At 37.7% G+C, this 19,723-nt stretch overlaps 1 protein-coding gene across 6 annotated transcripts in view; it reads right to left on the bottom strand.

The window, feature by feature from the left end:
• CADPS (calcium dependent secretion activator) overlaps positions 1 to 19,723 on the bottom strand; it is a 466,408-nt gene that overhangs the window by 235,589 nt on the left and 211,096 nt on the right. For all 6 annotated transcript variants that reach the window (XM_055344208.1, XM_055344212.1, XM_055344209.1 and 3 more), the window contains exon 5: positions 4,091 to 4,324. In XM_055344208.1, the coding sequence (XP_055200183.1) occupies positions 4,091 to 4,324 (234 nt within the window). The remainder of the gene's footprint in view (positions 1 to 4,090; positions 4,325 to 19,723) is intronic.

Here is a 19,723-nt window from a genome sequence, read left to right as displayed (position 1 = left end):
TTTCTTTCAGCTAGGCTGGTACCAGTCTTACATGAAGATGCAGTTCTTCACAGTATAACTTATTGCCTCTCAGCTGGAAAGACAACCCTCACTACCTCAGATGCTCACAGGGGCCAGACAGGTAATGTGAAATAGTCTGCTTTTTTTCCTGGGCTGAATGCATAGGATCATTTTCAATTTCTACAAATAAATAGGTTCTCTCTTATTTTCTTTAAAAAAAATAGTCTAGCTTTGAATTCAGAACCTGATAGAGATGAAGGCCCAGAGATTCACTTTTCTCTTTACAATGAGATAACTCATAAGACAAATGCTAAGATAAAGGGCAAACACCATTCAGCATTAGAGTCAGAGAGGCAGCAGGGAGTAGTGGGGTCGGAGCAACATAAGAGAGCATATGCTCCATCTAAATGGAACAGTCCATAGTCAGTTTCAGCCTATTGTTGCCTTGTCTTTCCTTAGTCTGCAGTTGCCAGATACTGCAATTTTTCCTACCAGAAAATGGAAATCTGAATCAGAATCAAAGTCAGTAATCTGATTTTGAAATTTTGACAGTAATCCAAAAAGGGAGGAATAAAATACACAAACTCTGTGCAGGCCAACATTGCTGAATCAAAACAAAAACATGCCTGCAGCTGCACACTCTCTGTTCTAGACTGAGGGAAAAAGCTAGTGTTTTGCTGGACCAAGATATATCATTTACAATTCCTGGCACCTCCCACCATTACCTTTAGAGTCCATTCAGTCACCCGCTATTCTCATATTTAGTGGTATGTCCTATAATGTGTCAGAAGGGAGAGGGCAGGAGGGGAGGTTGGGACAGGTATACTGATTCAAAAATCTGAAACAAATGACCTATATCAGGGATCTATAGTAAGCAAGGTACATAAAAATATCACTCAATTGTACTCCAAAAGACGTAATGGCGTGACACATAGAGAAGGATATGGTTGTGCAAAAAATGTATACTTCTTTCTTTTTTTTTAAATTTTTATTTAAATTCTAGTTAGTTAACATACAGTACAAAATTGGCTTCAGGAGTCGTATGTAATTGATTAATCACTTACATACAACACCCAGTGTGTACACAGCTTCAGTGGCTTGATCCAAGGAAGTACAATAGAGCTGGCCTTGAATCAAGGCAGTTTTGCTGCTTACTAGTCCGGTGGTTATCAAACTTAGTGCAAATCAGAAATATCTGGAGGGCTTATTAAATCCAGAAACTGTTGAGCTCCACCCTCAGAGTGTCTAATAAGCAGAGCTTTTCTGAACAGCCCAAGACTTTTTATTTCTAATATTTTCCCTGGTGCTGCTAATGTTGATGCTGATGATCCAGAAGCCATACTTTGAGAACCACTGTATTACTCATGTGACATTGCGCAAATGACTTGACCTTGAAGTCACTCCACTTTTCTTCAGTCTCAGTTTCTTCATCTTTAAAATGTGAATAATATATGTCCTGTATCTCTCTGTGGCTGTTGTGTGAGGAACAAATAAGATGATGTATGTAATTGTAAGTTTTCACAGTGGGAAGAACATACACATGAAAAGAAATTGGAGGCATTGTAGAAAACAGATTTTGTGTGTGTGTGTGTGTGTGTGTGTGTGTGATTTAAAAGATCGAAGTGTGAATCCTGCGTTTGCATCTTCAACAGCTGCCTAATCATTTGCAAGTTTCTTAACCTCTCTGAGGCTGTTTCCACATCTGCAAATGGCTCAAAAGATTGTTGTGACGATTCACGGAGTTAATGATGCAAAGCAGGCATTATGGTGCTCTACATGTGCCCATTATATTTCATCAGCGTATTCCCCTGGCCAAGGCCGGGCCACTGGGCAGCCTGGACCTCAGTTCTCTTGCTGCAGTTAACTGCTCTATCATGACCTTTGTAGCCATGCAATTCTGTAAGTACATGAAACCTGTCTTGTACTAACCTGCAAATTCAAACCCAGTCTGCCCTGATGAGATGACAGTCCTCTATCTCCCTCTTCTTGCCACCCTCACTGTCGCACCCAACATACAGATGCACAATGATTTTGCTGACAGTTTTAGTATATGTGCAATTTAGTGTTCCAAGTAAAGAGTATTTGGGAACCCGAGGGCATTTCATTCTGTACTTATGCTTGCAAGTCAAAGCCTGTTTGAATCATGTACACATGGGAGTATGGTTGGGGACTCACTCACATCTATATTTCAGATAATCAGCTGTATAATATTGAGTAGTGATAAAGAATTAGGAAATTATAGATTTAAAAACTTCATGAAAATCAATAAACCACTTTTTTCCCACTTTCTGTAGAAAGACAAGAGGCAATAGGGAATAAATTGCCACCTCTAATTGGCAATAATCAAATTCAAAGACACCTAAGAAGAAAAGCACTCAGTACCTCAGGTGGCAGAATTAAAAAAGAAAGAAAGAAAGGAAGTTTCTGTGAAATTACACTGATGATTTTTTCACACACCAAGTGCTCTATATTTAACTGAATACTGCCACTTCCAATTGCAAAATACATGTTGAAAACACTATAATATGACTATCTTGATCCGAACTAAGCACAGTAAAACAAATTATCTGCAGTTAATTCACAGCAAGCCTTAATGATGTTCTAGAAAATTAATTTAGTCTTTACAAATCCTAATTAAATCTACAGAAATTTGATCTATTCTCTTGGTCTCCCCAAATCTAGGTCTATCATAAAATCCTTGTGGGGTTCTGAGCTTTAGTAAGTTGTGAATGGTTCTCAACTTTGGAGGGCATAAGAAGCACCTGGGTGGCTCATTAAAATGGTAATGGTAATGGTAATGGTAATTTCGTGGTAAACTCCACCCAGAGATTCTTTTTATTTTTTTTTTACCTCATTGAAGCATATTTTACATATCTTATAATTAACCCATTTTAAGTGTACAATGCAATGATTTTAGTAACTTTACTAAGTTGAATGACTATCATTATAAATTAGTTTTAGAACATTTTTTATCTCCCCCAGTAATGTCCCTAATGTCCGTTTCTACCTTCTGCCCCGGGCAACACTAATCTAACTTCTGTTTCTGGAGACTCGCCTCTTCTAGATATTTTATATCAATGGAATCAAACAACATGTGGTCTCTTGTGTCTGGCTTCTTTCACTAAGCAGAATGTTTTTGACGTTCATCTAAATCAAAGCATACATCTGTAGTTTGTTTCTATCAATTGCTGAGTAGTAACCCCTTGTATGGATGTTCTGCATTTTGTCTATTTACCCTTGGATACATATTTAGGTTGTTTCTATTTTTGGCTAGTAAGAATAATGCTGCTATAAACATTTTGGGAGCAAGATTTTATGGGCAAATGTGTTTTCATTTCTCTTGGGTAGATATCTAAGAGTAAAGTTGTACTCTACACCTGGTAATTTTATGTTTAACTTTTTGAGAAACTAAAAAACTCTTCTCCAAAGTGACTGGACCATGTTGTACTCCCCCACCCCCGTTAAGATTTGAATCAATAGGTATGGGTGATGTCAGGAATCTGCACACGGAACCAGCTTCCCGGGCAATTCCAACATAGCCAGATCAGATCCACTCCCTAAATTATATGTATGAAAGGCAAACGTGTGAATAGAAGTTATAAAGAAATTTATTGACATGTGGAGCATTCTGCCACAGTCCAGTCTGAACCGGTTCTTTCTTTGAGTGATGAAGTCAACTGAAAAGGCTCCACGGCAACAAGAGGACCTCTATCATGTAGCCAACAGGAGAGATGACAAGAAAGAAAATCTACAATGCACCAAATGATGCTAGATATTTCCCCTCATAACTGTGACACAGGATGCCAAAATTTTAAACCTTCTAAATTGTATAAGGTCTTCACAATATCATTGAGCGCTACTTTAAGATGGAAAATAATGCAAGATTAAATTTAGGACGTGATTCTTAAGACTGCATTTCCTTAAGGAAAGCATGGGAGATGGGGAATCACTTGCTGATTAGTTGACCTATGCTTAGCAAGCTGTTATTTTAATAACTGCTCCTGGGGTGCAAGGAGGAAAGCAAGCTGATCTAATCACCCATATCCTGTGGGCTGTGGCAGGAAACTTTCAAGGGTTTAGGACTTTTTACCTCCAGGGAGAAAGACAGCACGACGTCTGACTTGGAGAGCTGGTTCTCACTCTCCTCGCCCATGTCGATGATAGAAGCGTTGTGGCTGCGTTTGAGTTTCTGAAGCTTGAACTCGCCGCCTTTGGACACTGGCATGCTCTCCAAATTGGCCATGAGAAGGTTGACTGATGACTTCAGCTCCTCAATGTACATGTTTTCCATTTCTTTGGATACAAACTTGGGAAATTTGCGCTCCTTATCAAGAAAAAGAAAAGTATGAACAGAGGAGTAAATAGAGACCTGATTTATACAGAAGGTTTTCACCTTACAGCCCAGAGTTATAATAATATCTACCACTGGTGAAATTTGGCTCAGATATTGTGGCATTGTGCTAGAAAAATGTTCAATTTAGTTGAGTAGATGGCTGACTGCCTTCTGGTTATTTACAATCTCTGACAGGTAAGAGATATATTCATAAACATATAGTAAGAAAGAGTCAAATGTTTTATTGTAGTGCAATCACACCCCCCCCATTTTCTCCAGCAAATTTGATTTGTGGAAAGAAAAATGGGGTGATATTTTTTTAAAATCTGGTTTCAGTTGAAATGGTTTTTCTTTTTAGCAAAATGCAATCAGTTGTTTTTAAGTTTGGAGACAGAAAGACACCCTATTTCTGGATACGTAGAGATTTTCTCACATGAATAATTCAAGAGGAGCTCATTTGAGATGTTTCAAACATAGCCTGTAGCTATTTCTAAAAGGAATAGTAGAAAGAATAGTTACTGTTTTCAAGAAAAATTGAAAAAAATTAATGAAGTGATGAAAAACATGATTAAAATTCTTTAGAAAAGAAGATAAAGCAATTCAGAACTGACCTCTATTTTTTCCTTCCTTGCTTATGAGTTCGGTTGTAATAGTAACATGCTTTAGTCATGCTATTTGCTTCTTTAAACCTCTAAGTTGCCCGACTGCCTTAAATAGGCTCTGAATTGATCACCTTTTCAAGAATCATTTCCCACTTGAAATATGAACTTGCCTTCCTTAGCCTTGGCCTGTACTGATCAGGTGAGGGGCAAGCCATATCAGTTTGGCTTTTTTTTTTTTTTTTTTTTTTTTGGTAAGTGATTGAAAAATCCAACTTGGAACTGATTTAAACAATGAAGGGAATTTATTGGTTTGAAATGTCCTGGGGTGGACCAGTTTCCAGCAAGGCTGGAATCACGACTCAGATGATACCACCACAACTGAATTTTTCCTCCAAATCTTGGTTTGGGTTCCTTTGGGCTAGCCCCATGCTCACTCTGGCTCCCCTTAATGTCACAAAAAGGTTGCTAGAGATCTCTACCTTATCACATGACATCATGTTATCTAAAGGACGGTGAATATCTCCTCTTGTAATGTCTTTTATCTCAAAGTTCTCACCCAAAGTCTGACTTATATACATAACCTGAGCCACCTTTTATGGCTGGTGACATGTTATGTTGAGTTGCTTAGGTATGAGTTATTTCCTTCATCCCAGTGAGTAAGGGTAGAATTCCACCTGGATCACATGGGACATGAGTTGGTTTGCCAATTCTGGGTGGCAAAAAAAAAAAAAAAAGATGTGTAGTACATGGGCATCTGACCCCAGTCAACCAACTAATTCAATTCAGTGGCCAATGATCAACCAGATTTACTCTTTCAGGCAAATGAACTGAGAGGTATTGAGATTGCAATTAGCAGTGGAGCGAAATAGCAAGATCATGTAGACTCATGGGTAGCTGCCATATTGGAATAGGTGAAAGAAGAAGACATGTGACAAAGAAGAGAAAGAGGTAGAGAAAGGATAGAGGTAGAGAAAGGATAGAGGTAGAGACTAGCAGAGGGAGGAAGAAAAAATGGGAAGGCAGGATGAAGGGAAGAAGAGAAAAGTTATTTAGAGTCACAGAAAGAAGCTCTTTCATTGGTTTTCCAATTCTCATAGAGACCACCTATTCCTCCTGTTGGCTCCTTTGAGATTCTTTTGTTTTCCTTTCAATAACTGCCCCCCTCCACACACACATACTAGTTAGCTAGAAGGATATTTCTTTCTTGCTACCATATAGTAAATTCTCTGAATAGAGTTTGGAGATGCCTTTGTGTTATGCCAGTCTTCTTCCTATCTAGGGGCTATCATAAGTGTTCCTCTTACCCCCTTCCTCCCTAAGTATTTCTCAGCCATCTTGTCATCTTCTATATTTCAGCCTCAAAATTTTATTTCTCTAGGTTGAATCCCCTTATTCTACTTTTTTATAATACCTAGCTAAACTTCATGGTGATATTTATTACAATTAATGGAAATAGTGAAATTTATTTGTTTGTTGTTTATCTTTCCTCCTGGGACATGAGGTCTGTCTTAATACCCTTAGTGAATTATTATTGTCTAGAATAATTTTTGGCACATAGTAAATACTTAATATATGTGAGTTGAGTGAATAATGGATGGCCTGTCAAAATGTCCATATTAAGTATCAATGCAGCTAAAACTCAGTCATGAGGTGGCAGCGGACAGGTGATGAAATAGTTCTGGAAGAACAGTGAGATTCTATTTTTCCATGTAAATGAGCACAGGTTGTAGAAATCTACCCAGCAACCTTTGAGTACTGGTTCCTTCTGGAGCCTCTTAGTATAATGATTTCCTGCTTTTTGGCTGGGTTCAGTCCACCATGAGGTGCTTTCTAAACACACTGTGGGTGGAAGTAGGAGGAGAAGCAGGATGGAAGCCTCTGAAATAACACGATAGGTTGATGAGCTCAATAAGAGCTAGTAATGATCAAGGAAAGAATCTTACTTCTTCAAAGCTGTTGCACAGGGGGCTTCCTTTTGCTTCTTATCATTCTTGGACTCAATCAGGGATAACTGTGAGCCATATGATTTGGGTAGACTTTATGAAAAGGCCATGGAGATGTGAGAACTTAGCTGCTGGTCCACCATCACTTAGAAAATATTTACTACCACCAACACTGTGCCTGGTTTAGTGTTAGGCACTGAGAGGATCATGATGAAAGGATGTGGACTATTTCCCTGAAGCTTATAACCACTGGGGAGAAAGATCTATTGAGGAAACATCAAGGCAGATGCTGTAACAGCAGTGTATGAGACATGAACACTTGCTGAGAGAATCAGGATTGGCTTTCCAGAGAAGGTGATCCTTAGGCTGAGAGTCTGATGGATGAGGCAGTTTGCCATCAGGTTGAGTTGGCTGGGACAGGATCATTGTTCTTTTCTCCTTTCCATGGAAAAGAAACAAGCAACCATGAATCCAAGAAGATCTGTATAACTGTACATGGCCACAAAATATATTCTCATCTCCATTTGAACACGGCCCTTATTGAGAGCAAAAGAAAGAGTGAGGGAAGTTAATTCATAGCTGAAGAGTGGTCCTCAAGGCCATGTTAGAAGATACCAAGCAGCAAAGGTTACATATCAGCACCCTGAGGTCTGTTACACTGACCTCTTTCCGCCTCATGTTGGGGCTCCAATCTCATAACTACATGGGATTCTTGGGAAACTGGATAAGTGATATCTCTCATTTTTTACTGGCAGCTGCTGGCCTTGCAGTTGCCATGGAGATGGAGAGAAAAACCATCATGTCTGTGTAGTAGATTCTTTCCTGCTAATCAGCACTGAGAGACCTTACCATCAAGTGTAGTCCCTTTTATCACAATCACCTTTAGGACTCACTCAATGCCTCTTAACTCCATAGTCTTGAGGTTTTGCAAGAAGACCCAGTGGTTATAGACAATACCTCTTTAGCCTAGAGTTAGAGTCCAACAAACTTTATGCAGCAGAATATTGGAAAAATCCAAAGAATGATCACTTCTCCCAGAACTTAGACAGTTCCTAATGACATCATAAAAAGAGGCTCATAAAACTGAAGTCTGCAAGGGAAAACAAGGACATTTTTCTGCCCTAAGTACTAAAGCCTTGAGAAGAAATGCATTCTGTCAATCTAGGCTGAGGTTCTTGAGGGGAGTTTTCAGCAGCAGACCCATTACAAACACATTTCAAAGCTGAAGTTATGCCAAAATAAGGAAAATGTAGTCGTCCATCTTGATTGCTACTTTCCCAAGCATAAAAGCAAATTAGCCTTGACAAAAGCATTGTTTATTCATATTGCTTTATGAAAGAGATAGCATATAGATGGACAAAGTCTTCCAAAGAAAATCTCTGCTGTCCATTTATTTTGTTTTGGACTGACAACATTCCTCAATGGGGATGGCCTCCCAAGGACAATTCCTAACACGGTTATTTATGCTCAGCCACACTGAGCGATTTTTTGGGAACATCTTGAAAAATAGCATTTGAAAGTGCTAACAGCTCTGTCAGCCATCTACTTTTCTTTCTTTGCATTTTTACCCATAGAGGATGAAGTGGGTACATGTAAAAGCTGACAAAGATACCCCCACTCAGAAAAAGGATCTTTAGACTCCAAAGGCTCAAATGACAAACTGATAGATGATCAGAAGGAAGATGGGGCAGACAGACGCATTTTAGACACAGAGCTCATTAACAGTGTTGCACTTATTCAAAACAATCTCTCAAACAATTCCTGGGCTCCTATCATATGTCAGATGGTGTGGATGTTGCTGGGGATGAAAGAGTCAGCCAAGAGCCAACAGTATGGGGTGATGGGGAATGCCAGCAATGATAGACACCATGTGACACACGAAGTAACAGAGGCATGTGCAGAGTAGAAAAGGCACCAAGGAATCTTATCCAGTCCACATGAGTGAAATCAACTTGACGTTGAATCCTGAATCTACTTCCTACTTGTTGTGTGACTTTAGACAGGTTTATTCACCTATCTGAATTTTAGTTTCCATTTGAAGTGGGGATAATAAAACTTAGAGAGTTATTGTGAAGAAGAAAGATAATAACAAATATCAACACTTTTTGATAATATATAAAAATTAGCATATGTATACTACATATATGTATATACACACATGTATATATACATATATACACACATACATACACACATATCCATATCCATGTATATCAGGCACCATGCTACAATAAAAATAGCTAGTAATAAAAATAACAATAATAATGATAGTGACTATCATGAAGACCATGATGCTAGTTGACATTTACAATGGTTAATTGTGTTCTGGACATTAGCTAAGCACTTTACATGCTTTCCCTCATTTAATTCTTCCAGCAACTGAGGCTAGTGCTGTTCCTTAATCCCATGTTTCAGAGGAAAATGATACATTGAAGTTAAATCAATACTTACTAGAACTGAGTTTGAAATCTAGGGCCCATTTTTAGCTACCATATAATAGGACAGAACTATGTGGCCCCAAATGGCAAAGAATCAAGGTAAACCCTATAGGGCCCCTCAGCATGGCACACGCTCTGCCTCACTTCATCTCAGTGTTCGGTGGAGGACTGGGGAAAACCAAACTCTCCAAAGCAATGAGTGTTCCACTGTCACCAGTCAACATGGCATTGTTTAATGGTGGGCATGAGGTCAGCTGCAGGGAGTGATGGGAGAAAGGTAATCATGTTCAATGAGAGAAAGAAGGTCTTGGTAAATAATTTGTAAAAGTCAGCATCACAAATGTTAGAATGTATTTTGGGTACAGGTATGATAGCTTGTCCTATTGGCTTGTTTACTCAAACTCATCTTGGCTTCTTTACTTAAACTCATCTTTCAGTGGTTTGGTGTTACTTCCTTAGCTTTTATGAATTAAATGGACTTCCTTTCACTTAATGTAGCTGGTGGGGGGTAGTATCTTTCTCTGATTGGAGAAGATTCCATTTTTATCTGATTTTTGGCAATGCATGGAACAGAACTTTTCCATCAGGGAGATATTTGGACATTATTTCTTTCCTGGGGGCATCTCATCAATGCTTGCAACAGGACCATGAGATGATAATTTGTCTGCAGAGAATAGGAGTTTACATGGCAATTCCACATTTAACTGATAGTGTGCCAAACCAATGGCATTCCACTCCCAGACCTCTGCCATGAATCCTACAGAAGCTGTATTATTTGTCTTATATAATTAGCTCCTAAATTTTAGAATTCTACCTCAAAATGTGGCCAAAAGAATTGGCAAATATCACAGTCCCACTAACGCCACAATCTGTCTGTTTAAGCTCCAATGTCAACTTCTGATCACACAATTTAAATAACGTAGACTTAATTCCTAGGTGAAATTTGGGGACATTTTAATATCAATATGAGAGGATTTGGGAAAATGTTTGAACAAGGATTAAGAAGTCTTTTCTACCACATTAAAAAAAAAAGGCATTCAGATCTCTTCATGGAACTTTTTCTTTTTTAAAAAAAAAATTTAGGGGGCAAAGGGCAGAGGGAGAGAATCTTAAGCAGGTTCCACATCCAGTGTGGAGCCCAATGTGGGAGTTGATCTCACAACTCTGAGATCATGACCTGAGCCAAAATCAAGAGTCAAACGCTTAACTGACTGAGCCCCCAGGTGCTCCTACTCATGGAACTTTTAAGGCAGTATGTTTGATGTTCACAGTGAAGACTCACACAGCCATCTCTGTCTGATGATTTGTGGGACATAGGTGTGACTGAATTGGCAGATTGCAGCACAGGGTTGCGATGGAGGAAAGCTGCCCTGCCTCCCTTCTCTCCTAGGAAAAACGGATAAACATATGCCTTTTATAATCGTGTGATGATGACAATGCTGCCAGCAGAACAACTTCTTTTCCAGATCGCAAGGAAGTCAAAGCAGAAATGATGCAGAATTCCAGGAGCCACTTTTGCCTGATGCCACTGCTTTATTTGGCCTTCTGGATAAACTGAAGGAAATGTACAGTAACTTTTAGTGGAAGAGAGAAAGTAACTTTCTGGAGGGGCAACCACCATCAGTGAGAGAAGGCAGTCCTGTCCTGTGTAATTTCCTGCCTGTTAGCTGACTACTCAAAAAAAAAAAAAAAAAAAAAAGAGCGTGACACTTGGAATCAAAGCACTCAGCTTTCTACTTACTGGCTAAGTGAACTTGGGTACAATCTCTTAAACTTTTTGACATGCCTAAACTGGGGAGAATTATTATAACTCCCTGGATTGTTTAACCCAGGTCCAAATGAGAGTTTACATGAAATTATACAGCCAGAATGCAAAATATTTGATAAAGGCTGGATGAACAGAGAGAAAGAGGCTAGGAAGGGGGTAAGGTGCAGCCCTGGTTGAAAGGCTTCTTGGATCTTTGGATTAGGGTGATGGAAAAATGAGAACCTGTATTTGTTAAGGCATTTTTTTAATTGAAGTATAGTTGACATACAATATTATATTAGTTTTGGGTATACAACATAGTGATTCAACATTTATTAACATTACAAAGTGATCACCATATAATCTAGCTACCATCTATCACCAAAAAAGGTTATTACAATATTATTAAGTATATTCCCTATGCTGTTCATGCACCCTTGTGTCTTATTTATTTTATGACTGGAAGTTTATGCCTTAAATTCCCTTCCCTTATTTTGGCCAGACTTTCCCTTCCCCTCCCAACAGCCACAGGATTGTTCTTTGTATCCATGAGTCTGTTTCTATTTTGTTTTTCAGATTCCACCTATATGTGGTGTCATATGGTATTTGTCTTTCTCTGTCTGACATATTTCACTTAGTATAATACCCTCTAGGTCCATCCATATTGCCACAAATGGAAAGATCTCATTCCTTTTTTAGGGTTGAGTAATATTACATTGTATGTATACATCATATCTTCTTTATCCATTCATCTAATAATGGACACATGGGTTGCTTCCTTTTTATTTTTTTATTTTTTTGGGGGGGGTTGCTTCCTTATTTTGGCAATGTAAATAATGCTTCAGTAAAGTTAGAGGTGCATATATTTTTTCAAATTAGTGTTTTTGTTTTCATCAGGTAAATACCCAGAAGTGGAACTGCAGCATTGCATGATAGTTCTATATTTTTATTTTTTTGAGTAAACTCCATACTGTTTTCCATAGTGGCTGTACCATTTTGCACATCCACCTACAGGACAGAAGGGTACTCTTTTCCCCACATCCACACCAACACTGGTTATTTTTTTGTCTTTTTGGAGATAGCCAATAGATGTGAGGTGGTATCCCATTGTGATTTTGATTTGTATTTCCCTGATGCTTAGTGATGTTGAGAATCTTTTCATGTATCTGTTGGCCATCTGTCTGTCTTCTTTGGAGAAGTAACTATTCAGGTCCTCTGTCCATATTTTTAGTTAGACTGTTTGTTTTATGATATCGAGCTGTGTGGGGTTTAAAATATATCTTGGATATTGATCCCTTATCATTTATATCATTTACAAACATCTTCTCCTATTCAGTAGGTTGTCTTTTTGTTTCTTGCTGGTTTCCTTCACTATGCAAAAGTTTTTTAGTTTGATATAATTCATTTGTTAATTTTGCTTTTGTTGCCCTTGCTTGAAGAGACAGATCCAAAAAAATATTGCTTAGACTCATGTCCAAGACTTACATCCTTTCTTCTGGGAGTTTTATAGTTTCTGGTTTTACATTTTGAATTTATTGTTGTATATAGTGTAAGAAAGTGGCCCAGTTTCATTCTTTCATATGTAACTGTTCAGTTTTCCCAAAATCTATTATTGAAGAGACTACCTTTTCCCCATTGTATATTCTTGCCACTATTGTTGAAGATTAATTGATCATATAAATGTGGGGTTATTCCTGGACTCTTAATACTGCTCCATTGATTCATTGTGTGTGTTTTTGTGCCATAGTGTTTTGATTTCTATAGCTTTGTTGTACAGTTTGAAATCAGGGAGTGTGATACCTCCATCTATGCTCTTCTTTTTTTAAGATTGCTTTAGCTATTTGAGGTCTTTGTGGTTCCATACAAATTTTAGGATTATTTGTTCTATTTTGTGAAAAATACTATTGGTATCTTGATAGGGATTGCATTGAATGTGAGGACTGCTTTGGCAGTATGGAAATCTTAAAATGAATTATTCCATTCCATGAGCAAAGTATACATTTCCATTTACTTGTGTCTTTCAACAATTCCTCAGTTTTCAGAGCAACAGATTTTTTTTCTACCTCTTTTGTTAAATTTATTCCTAAGTGTTTTATTCCTTTTGATGCAATTGTAAATGGGATTGTTTCCTTAATTTCTCTTTTGGATACTTTGTTATTTGTGTACATAAATGCGACAAGTTTATGTATATTATTTTTGTATCCTACAACTTTACTCAATTAATTGATTAATTCTAATAGTCTTTCGGTAGAATTTTAAGGGTTTCCTATACATACTATTATGTCATCTGTGAATAGTGACACTTTTACTTCTTTTCCAATCTGGATGTCTTTTATTTCTTTTTCTTGTCAAATTTCTGTGGCTAAGACTTCTAATACTATGTTGAATAAAAATAGTGAGAGTGGGTATCCTTGTCTTATTCCTGATTTTAGAGGAAAATTTTTCAACTTTTCACCATTGAATATGATGTTAGTTGTAGATTTGTTATAGATGGCCTTTATCATATTGAGGTACATTCCCTCTGTACCCACTTTTTTGAAAGTTTTAATCACAATTGGAGGTTGAATTTCAGAGAATGCCTTTTCTGCATATATTGAAATGATTGTATAGTTTTCCCCTTCTTTTTGTTAATGTGATCACATTGATTTGCAGATACTGAATCATCCTTGCATCCCTGGAATAAAACCCATTTGATCATGCTATATTATCCTTCTACTGTACTGTTAAATTCAGGGTTCTCATATTTTGTTGAGGATTTTTGTATCTATGTTTATCAGGGATATTGGCCTGTAATTTTGTTTTTGTGGTATGGTCTGGTTTTGATATCAGGGTAATGTTAATGTCTCACAGAATGAATTTGGAAGCATTCTCTCCTCTTTAGTTTTTAGAATAGTTTGAGGAGGATACGTATTAACTCTTCTTTAAGTGTTTAATAGAATTCATCTGTGAAGCCATCTGTTCCTAGAGTTTTGTTTGTTGGAGTTATTTGATTACTGATTCAATTTCATAAATAACTATCAGTATAATCAAGTTTTCTATTTCTTCTTGATTTAGTCTTGGAAGATTGTTTGTAGGAATTTATCCATTTCTTCTAGGTTGTCCCATTTGTTGGCATATAATTATTTGAAGTAGTTTCTTATTATCCTTAGTATTTCTGTGGTATCAGTTGGAGCTTCTCTCTCATTTCTGATTCTATTTATTTGAACTCTCTTTTCTTGATGAATCTGGCTAAAGGTTTATCAATTTTTCTTATCCCTTCAAAGAACTAGCTCTTAGTTTCACTGATCTTTTGTGTTGTTTTTAGTCTTTACTTCATGTATTTCTGATCTGATTTTTATTATTTCTTCTATTAACTTTTTTTTTTTTAATGCATGAGAGACACACAGAGAGAGGAAAAGATATAGGCAAAGGGAGAATCAGGCTCCCCGCAGGGTGCCCGAGGTGGGACTCGATCTCTGGCCCGGGATCATGCCCCAAGCCAAAGGCAGATGCTCAACAGCTGAGCCATCCTGACTTTGGGTTTTGTTCTTTGTCTAGTTCCTTGAGGTGTAAGGTTGGATTGTTTATTTGAATTTTTTCTTTTTTCTTGAGATAGGTCTGTCTGCATCACTATAAACTTCTCTCTTAGAGCTGCTTTTGCTGTGTTCTATAGATGTTGGACTGTTGTGTTTACATTTTTATTTGCTTCAAGGTATTTTTTTAAAAGATTTTATTTATTTATTCAGAGAGACACACAGAGCGAAAGAGGCAGAGACACAGGCAGAGGGCGAAGCAGGCTCCATGCAGGGAGCCTGATGTGGGGCTTGATCCGGGGTCTGCAGGATCACACCCTGGGCCAAAGGCAGGTGCTAAACTGCTGAGCCACCCAGAGATCCCCTGCTTCAAGGTATTTTTTTTCAAATCTCCTCATTGACCCATTGGTTGTTTAGTAGCATGTTGTTTAGCCTCCATGTGTTTGTGTTTTCTATAGTTTTCTTGTAGTTGATTTTAATTTCATGCCATTGTGTTCAGAAAAGATACTTGAGATGATTTCAATGTTAAATTTACTGAGATGTGTTTTGTGGCCTAACATACTATCTCTCCTGGAAAATGTTCCATGTACCCTTGAGAAGAATGTATATTCTGCTGTTTTAAATGAAATGCTTTGTCTATATCTATCAAGTCCGTCTGATTTAACGTATTTTTTAAGGCCAATATTTCCTTTCTAGTTTTCTGTCTGGATGATCTCTCCATTGAGGTAAGTGAGGTGTTAAATTCTCCTATTATTATTGTATTACTATTTCTCCCTCTATGTCTGTTAATGTTTGATTTATGTACTTAGGTGCGTCTATGTTGGGCGCATATATTTCTAAGTGTTATATTCTTTTGATGTATTTATCCCTTTATTTTCACGTAATATCCTTTTCTCTTACAGTCTTTGTTTTAAAGTCCTTTTTTTTCTGATGTAATTATTGCTACACAACTTTTCTTTTATATGAAATATCTTTTTCCATCCCTTCACTTTCAGTCTGCGTTTGTGTTTAAATCTGAAGTGAGCCTTCGGTAGGCAGCATACAGATGGGTCTTGGTTTTGTTTGTTTGTTTGTTTGTTTTTTAATCTATTCAGCTACTATATTTCTTTTGACTAGAACATTTAGTCCATTTACATTTAAAGTAATTACTGATAGATATGTCCTTATTGCCATTTTGTTGATTGTTTTCTGGTTGTTTTTGTAACTCCTCTCTCTTCCTGTCTTCTTCTCTTGTTCTCTTCACTTGTGATTTGTTGACTTTCCTTATTGTTATGCTTGCATTCTTTCTCTTTATTTTTTGTGTGTCTATTATAGGTATTTGGTTTGTGGTTACTATGAGGTTTACGTATAACATCCTATGTATATGGCACCTATTTTAAGTTGATAGTTGCTTAAGATCAAGCATATTTTAAAAGTATAGCATCTCCCCCCTCCCGTTTTGTTTTTGACATCATATTTCACATCTTACTATTTCGTGTATTCTTTGATTAATTGTTGTAGATATGGATGATTTTTTCCCTTTAACTTTTAATCTTCATACTAGCTATATAGGTGGTTCATCCACTACCTTTACTATATGTTTACTTTTGCCAATGAGATTTTTTCTTTCATAATTTTCTTAATTCTAGTTATGAACTTCCTTTTCCATTTAAAGAAATCTTTTTAACACTTGTTGTAAAGCTGATTTGGTATTGATGAACTCCTTCAGCTTTTGCGTGTCTGGGAAATTCCTTACTTTATCTTCAATTCTGAGTAATAGTCATACTGGGGAGAGTATTATTGGTTATAATTTTCTTCCTTTTAGCACTTTAAATATATCATGCCATTTCCCTCTTGGTCTGTAAAATTTCTGCTAAAAAATCAGATATAGTCTTATAGAGGTTCCCTTGTATGTAACTAGCTGTTTTTCTCTCAATGATTTTAAGATTCTTACTTTATCTTTAACTGTTGACACTTTGACTATAATGTGTTTTGGTCTCTTTGGGTTCATCTTATTTGGGACTTTCTGTGATTTCTGGACCTGGATGCCTGTTTCATTTGTCAGGTTAGGCAAGTTTTCAGGCATTATTTCTTCACATAGGTTTCACATCCCTTTCTTTCTCTCTTTTCCTTCTGAGCCTCCTCCATAATATGAATGCTAGTGCACTTGATGTCATCTCGGAGGTCCCTGAAATTATCCTCATTTTTAAAGTTCTTTTTCCTTTTTGTTATTCTGCTTGGGTGATTTGCACTATCCTATCTTCCAGGGCATTGATCCATCCTTCTGCATCATCTAATCTGCTGCTGAGTCTCTTTGGTGTATTTCTCATTTCAGTTATTATGTTCTTCAGCTCTGATTGGTTCTTTTTTATATTTCTTATCTCTTTGTTGAAGTTCTCAATGTATTCATCCATTCTTCTCCTAAGTTCAGTGAGTATCTTTATGACCATTACTTTGAACTCCTTATCTGGTAGATTGCTTATCTCTATTTCATTTAGTTCTTTTTCTGAGGTTTTGTCCTGTTCTTTCACTTGGAACATGTTCCTCTGTCTCCTCATTATGCCCAATTTTCTGTTTATTTCTATCTCTTAGATAGATCAGTCTTCCAGTCTTGAAAGAGTGACTTTATGCAGAATGTGTCATGTGGGGCCCAGTAATGCAAACTCCCCTAGTCATCTGAGCAAGGTGCCCTTGGGTGTCCCTGCTGTGGGCCATGTACACTCTCCTATTGTGGCTGGGTGACCACTCACAGTTGTGCAGGGCTGACCTCATCCCATCTGACTGTAAGGCCTGGCAGTGAGTACTACAGGTATGCTGGTGGGTGGTGTTATTGTCCTTTTGGCTGCAAGGGTCACATCTCCTGACATAGCAGTCTAAAGGGAGGATTCCACAATAGTGCCTACCAGCACCAAGAACAGCACAGCAGAATGAAATAGGAAAATTGGCTGTAGCCAGTGTCTCAGTCCTCAGGGAGAGGCTTGGCAGTCTCTGCCTTACTGGTTGACATTCCAAGATTAGTAAGTGGATCCCCTTCACCTATAGTTTATGTTCTTTGCAATCCTGTGTTTTTGTACCAGTTTTTGGGGTGAGTCTGTGCTTAAGCCTTATGATAGCAATTTTACTTTCTCTACAGTTCTATAGTTTTCCTGAGTGCATTCCCTGTTGGTTTTCAAAGCCTGGTGTTTTGGGAACTGATCTGTGTGGGATCTAAGGGTTGAAGTTTTTGATGTGGAGCTCAAATCTCTTGCTTCTCAGCAATAATTTCTATATTTCTGAGATCCTTCTGATTGGAATGGAATGCTGCATCTGGGTGTGGTTTCTTTCTTAGTGAGACCATGTCTCTGCCACTTTTACCTGTGTCAGTGCTGTCCCCTGTTGTGGAGGCTCTGCTCACCCAGTTTCTAGGCCCTTTTCAGAGGGGACAGTTCCACATGCAGTTGTAGATTTATTGTGTCTGTGGGAGGAGGTGAGCTTAGGATCTTCCTACGCCACCATCTTGCCTGTCTCCTATCCAGGAATTTCTGGTTATGATATTTACAGGAGCTGATGTTCAGCCATATGGGTTGAACTGCACACTCTCACTGAATTCACTGTGATACCATAAATAGAAAAATCAGGGTATTCTAAAAGAAGATAAGCAGAGGTGCTTTGTTTCAATATCCCTTCATAAACTAGCCAATATCTAAAATATTGGTATTTTGTTGAATTTTTAGCAGATATTTCTCAATTTCCCTCAGTATTCACCAGGCTGGTTTAGGCAAAGAGAATTTATTTTTCTCAGAATCCAACTAAACTGAGGGAAAAGCAGTTTACATAGCTAAGGCTCAAGAATAGGTGCAACCTATACTGAGGGTCTCAGTATATTCCATGTCTCTATATCTCTTTGTATGTTGACTTCATTCTTTTATCTTCTTTACCCTACATGGAAGAATTAAACACAACTGTAGACATCTTTCTAGTATGAGGAAACACAGCCCTCTTGGCCTACAGGTTCCAGGGAAGTAATTCATTGGTTTAGTTGCATCAGGCATCCATTTCTGGACCAATCACTTGTGGTCAGGGCAGGCTGGGAACTATGATTGGTTCCATATGGTTAAAGAGCACTTCTAGGACTAACTAGCTGTGGCAAGGAAACCACTGGCATGAATAAACAATGAAGAGGAAGATAGTCCATTTCTATGAGAACAGAAGATAGTGGTGGGCAGACTCTCTCATAGAAATGCTCAATACTCAGGGATCCCTGGGTGGCTCAGCGGTTCAGTGCCTGCCTTCAGCCCAGGGCATGATCCTGGAGACCCGGGATCGAGTCCTGCGTCGGGCTCCCTGCATGGAGCCTGCTTCTCCCTCTGCCTGTGTCTCTGCCTCTCTCTCTCTCTCTCTCTCCCTCTCTGTGTGTCTCTATGTCTATCATGAATAAATAAATAAAATCTTTAAAAAGAAAAATAAATGCTCAATATTCTAAGTTTTTGGAGGATACTCCATATACTTTGAAGTGATTCTCCATTCTTCATAAAAAATGATCCCAATTCACTTTAATCAGCTATTTCATTGCCTAAGAAAGTTTAGTTCAAAGTTGTCAATAATATCCTACTTGGTATCAGAATATCTAGTGTATGGGCTGGAGAGAGTTCTTTGATCTACTGCTATCCAGAGATGAGCAATTTGGCTCACTATGTAACAGTTGTTCATTCATGGTCTTTTAAAAATTGAAATTAGTCTATACTAGTTTCTTAAATGATGATGTGAAGCCTCAAAGTAAACAACTAAAATAAAGGTGCCATGAACTTGTTTTTGAAGTGTGTGTGGGGTGTGTGTGCATGTGTGTGTGATTTTCTTCAAATAGGATGAATACTTATTATTTGGGGATGTAATAGTTGCTTAAAGGTAGAGAATGGACCAAATGATCTCTGTTTTCTGGATTATCTGCTGAGGAGACACTGAGTTTACAGAAGTAAATTCTGAAGTCTTATTGATGTTTTCTCCCTCATCAAGCAGGATTTTCAAACCTAAGAGTCTTTTAGGCTACCATTCAGCAAATCCATAGCTGCATATAATTTTTAGCCAACAGACTGACTCTACTATAAAGTTTGAAGATGTCCAAAAACAAGATGCAAAATATTTCAACAAAGCTTCTTAAACACAAACAAATTTTCTAGCTGTTTGGTTTCT

Source organism: Nyctereutes procyonoides, unplaced genomic scaffold, assembly GCF_905146905.1.
Source record: "Nyctereutes procyonoides isolate TBG_1078 unplaced genomic scaffold, NYPRO_anot_genome, whole genome shotgun sequence".
Lineage (NCBI taxonomy): Eukaryota > Metazoa > Chordata > Mammalia > Carnivora > Canidae > Nyctereutes > Nyctereutes procyonoides.
Note: the sequence above shows the minus strand (reverse complement) of the source record. Positions and strands in the feature narration are given on the sequence as shown.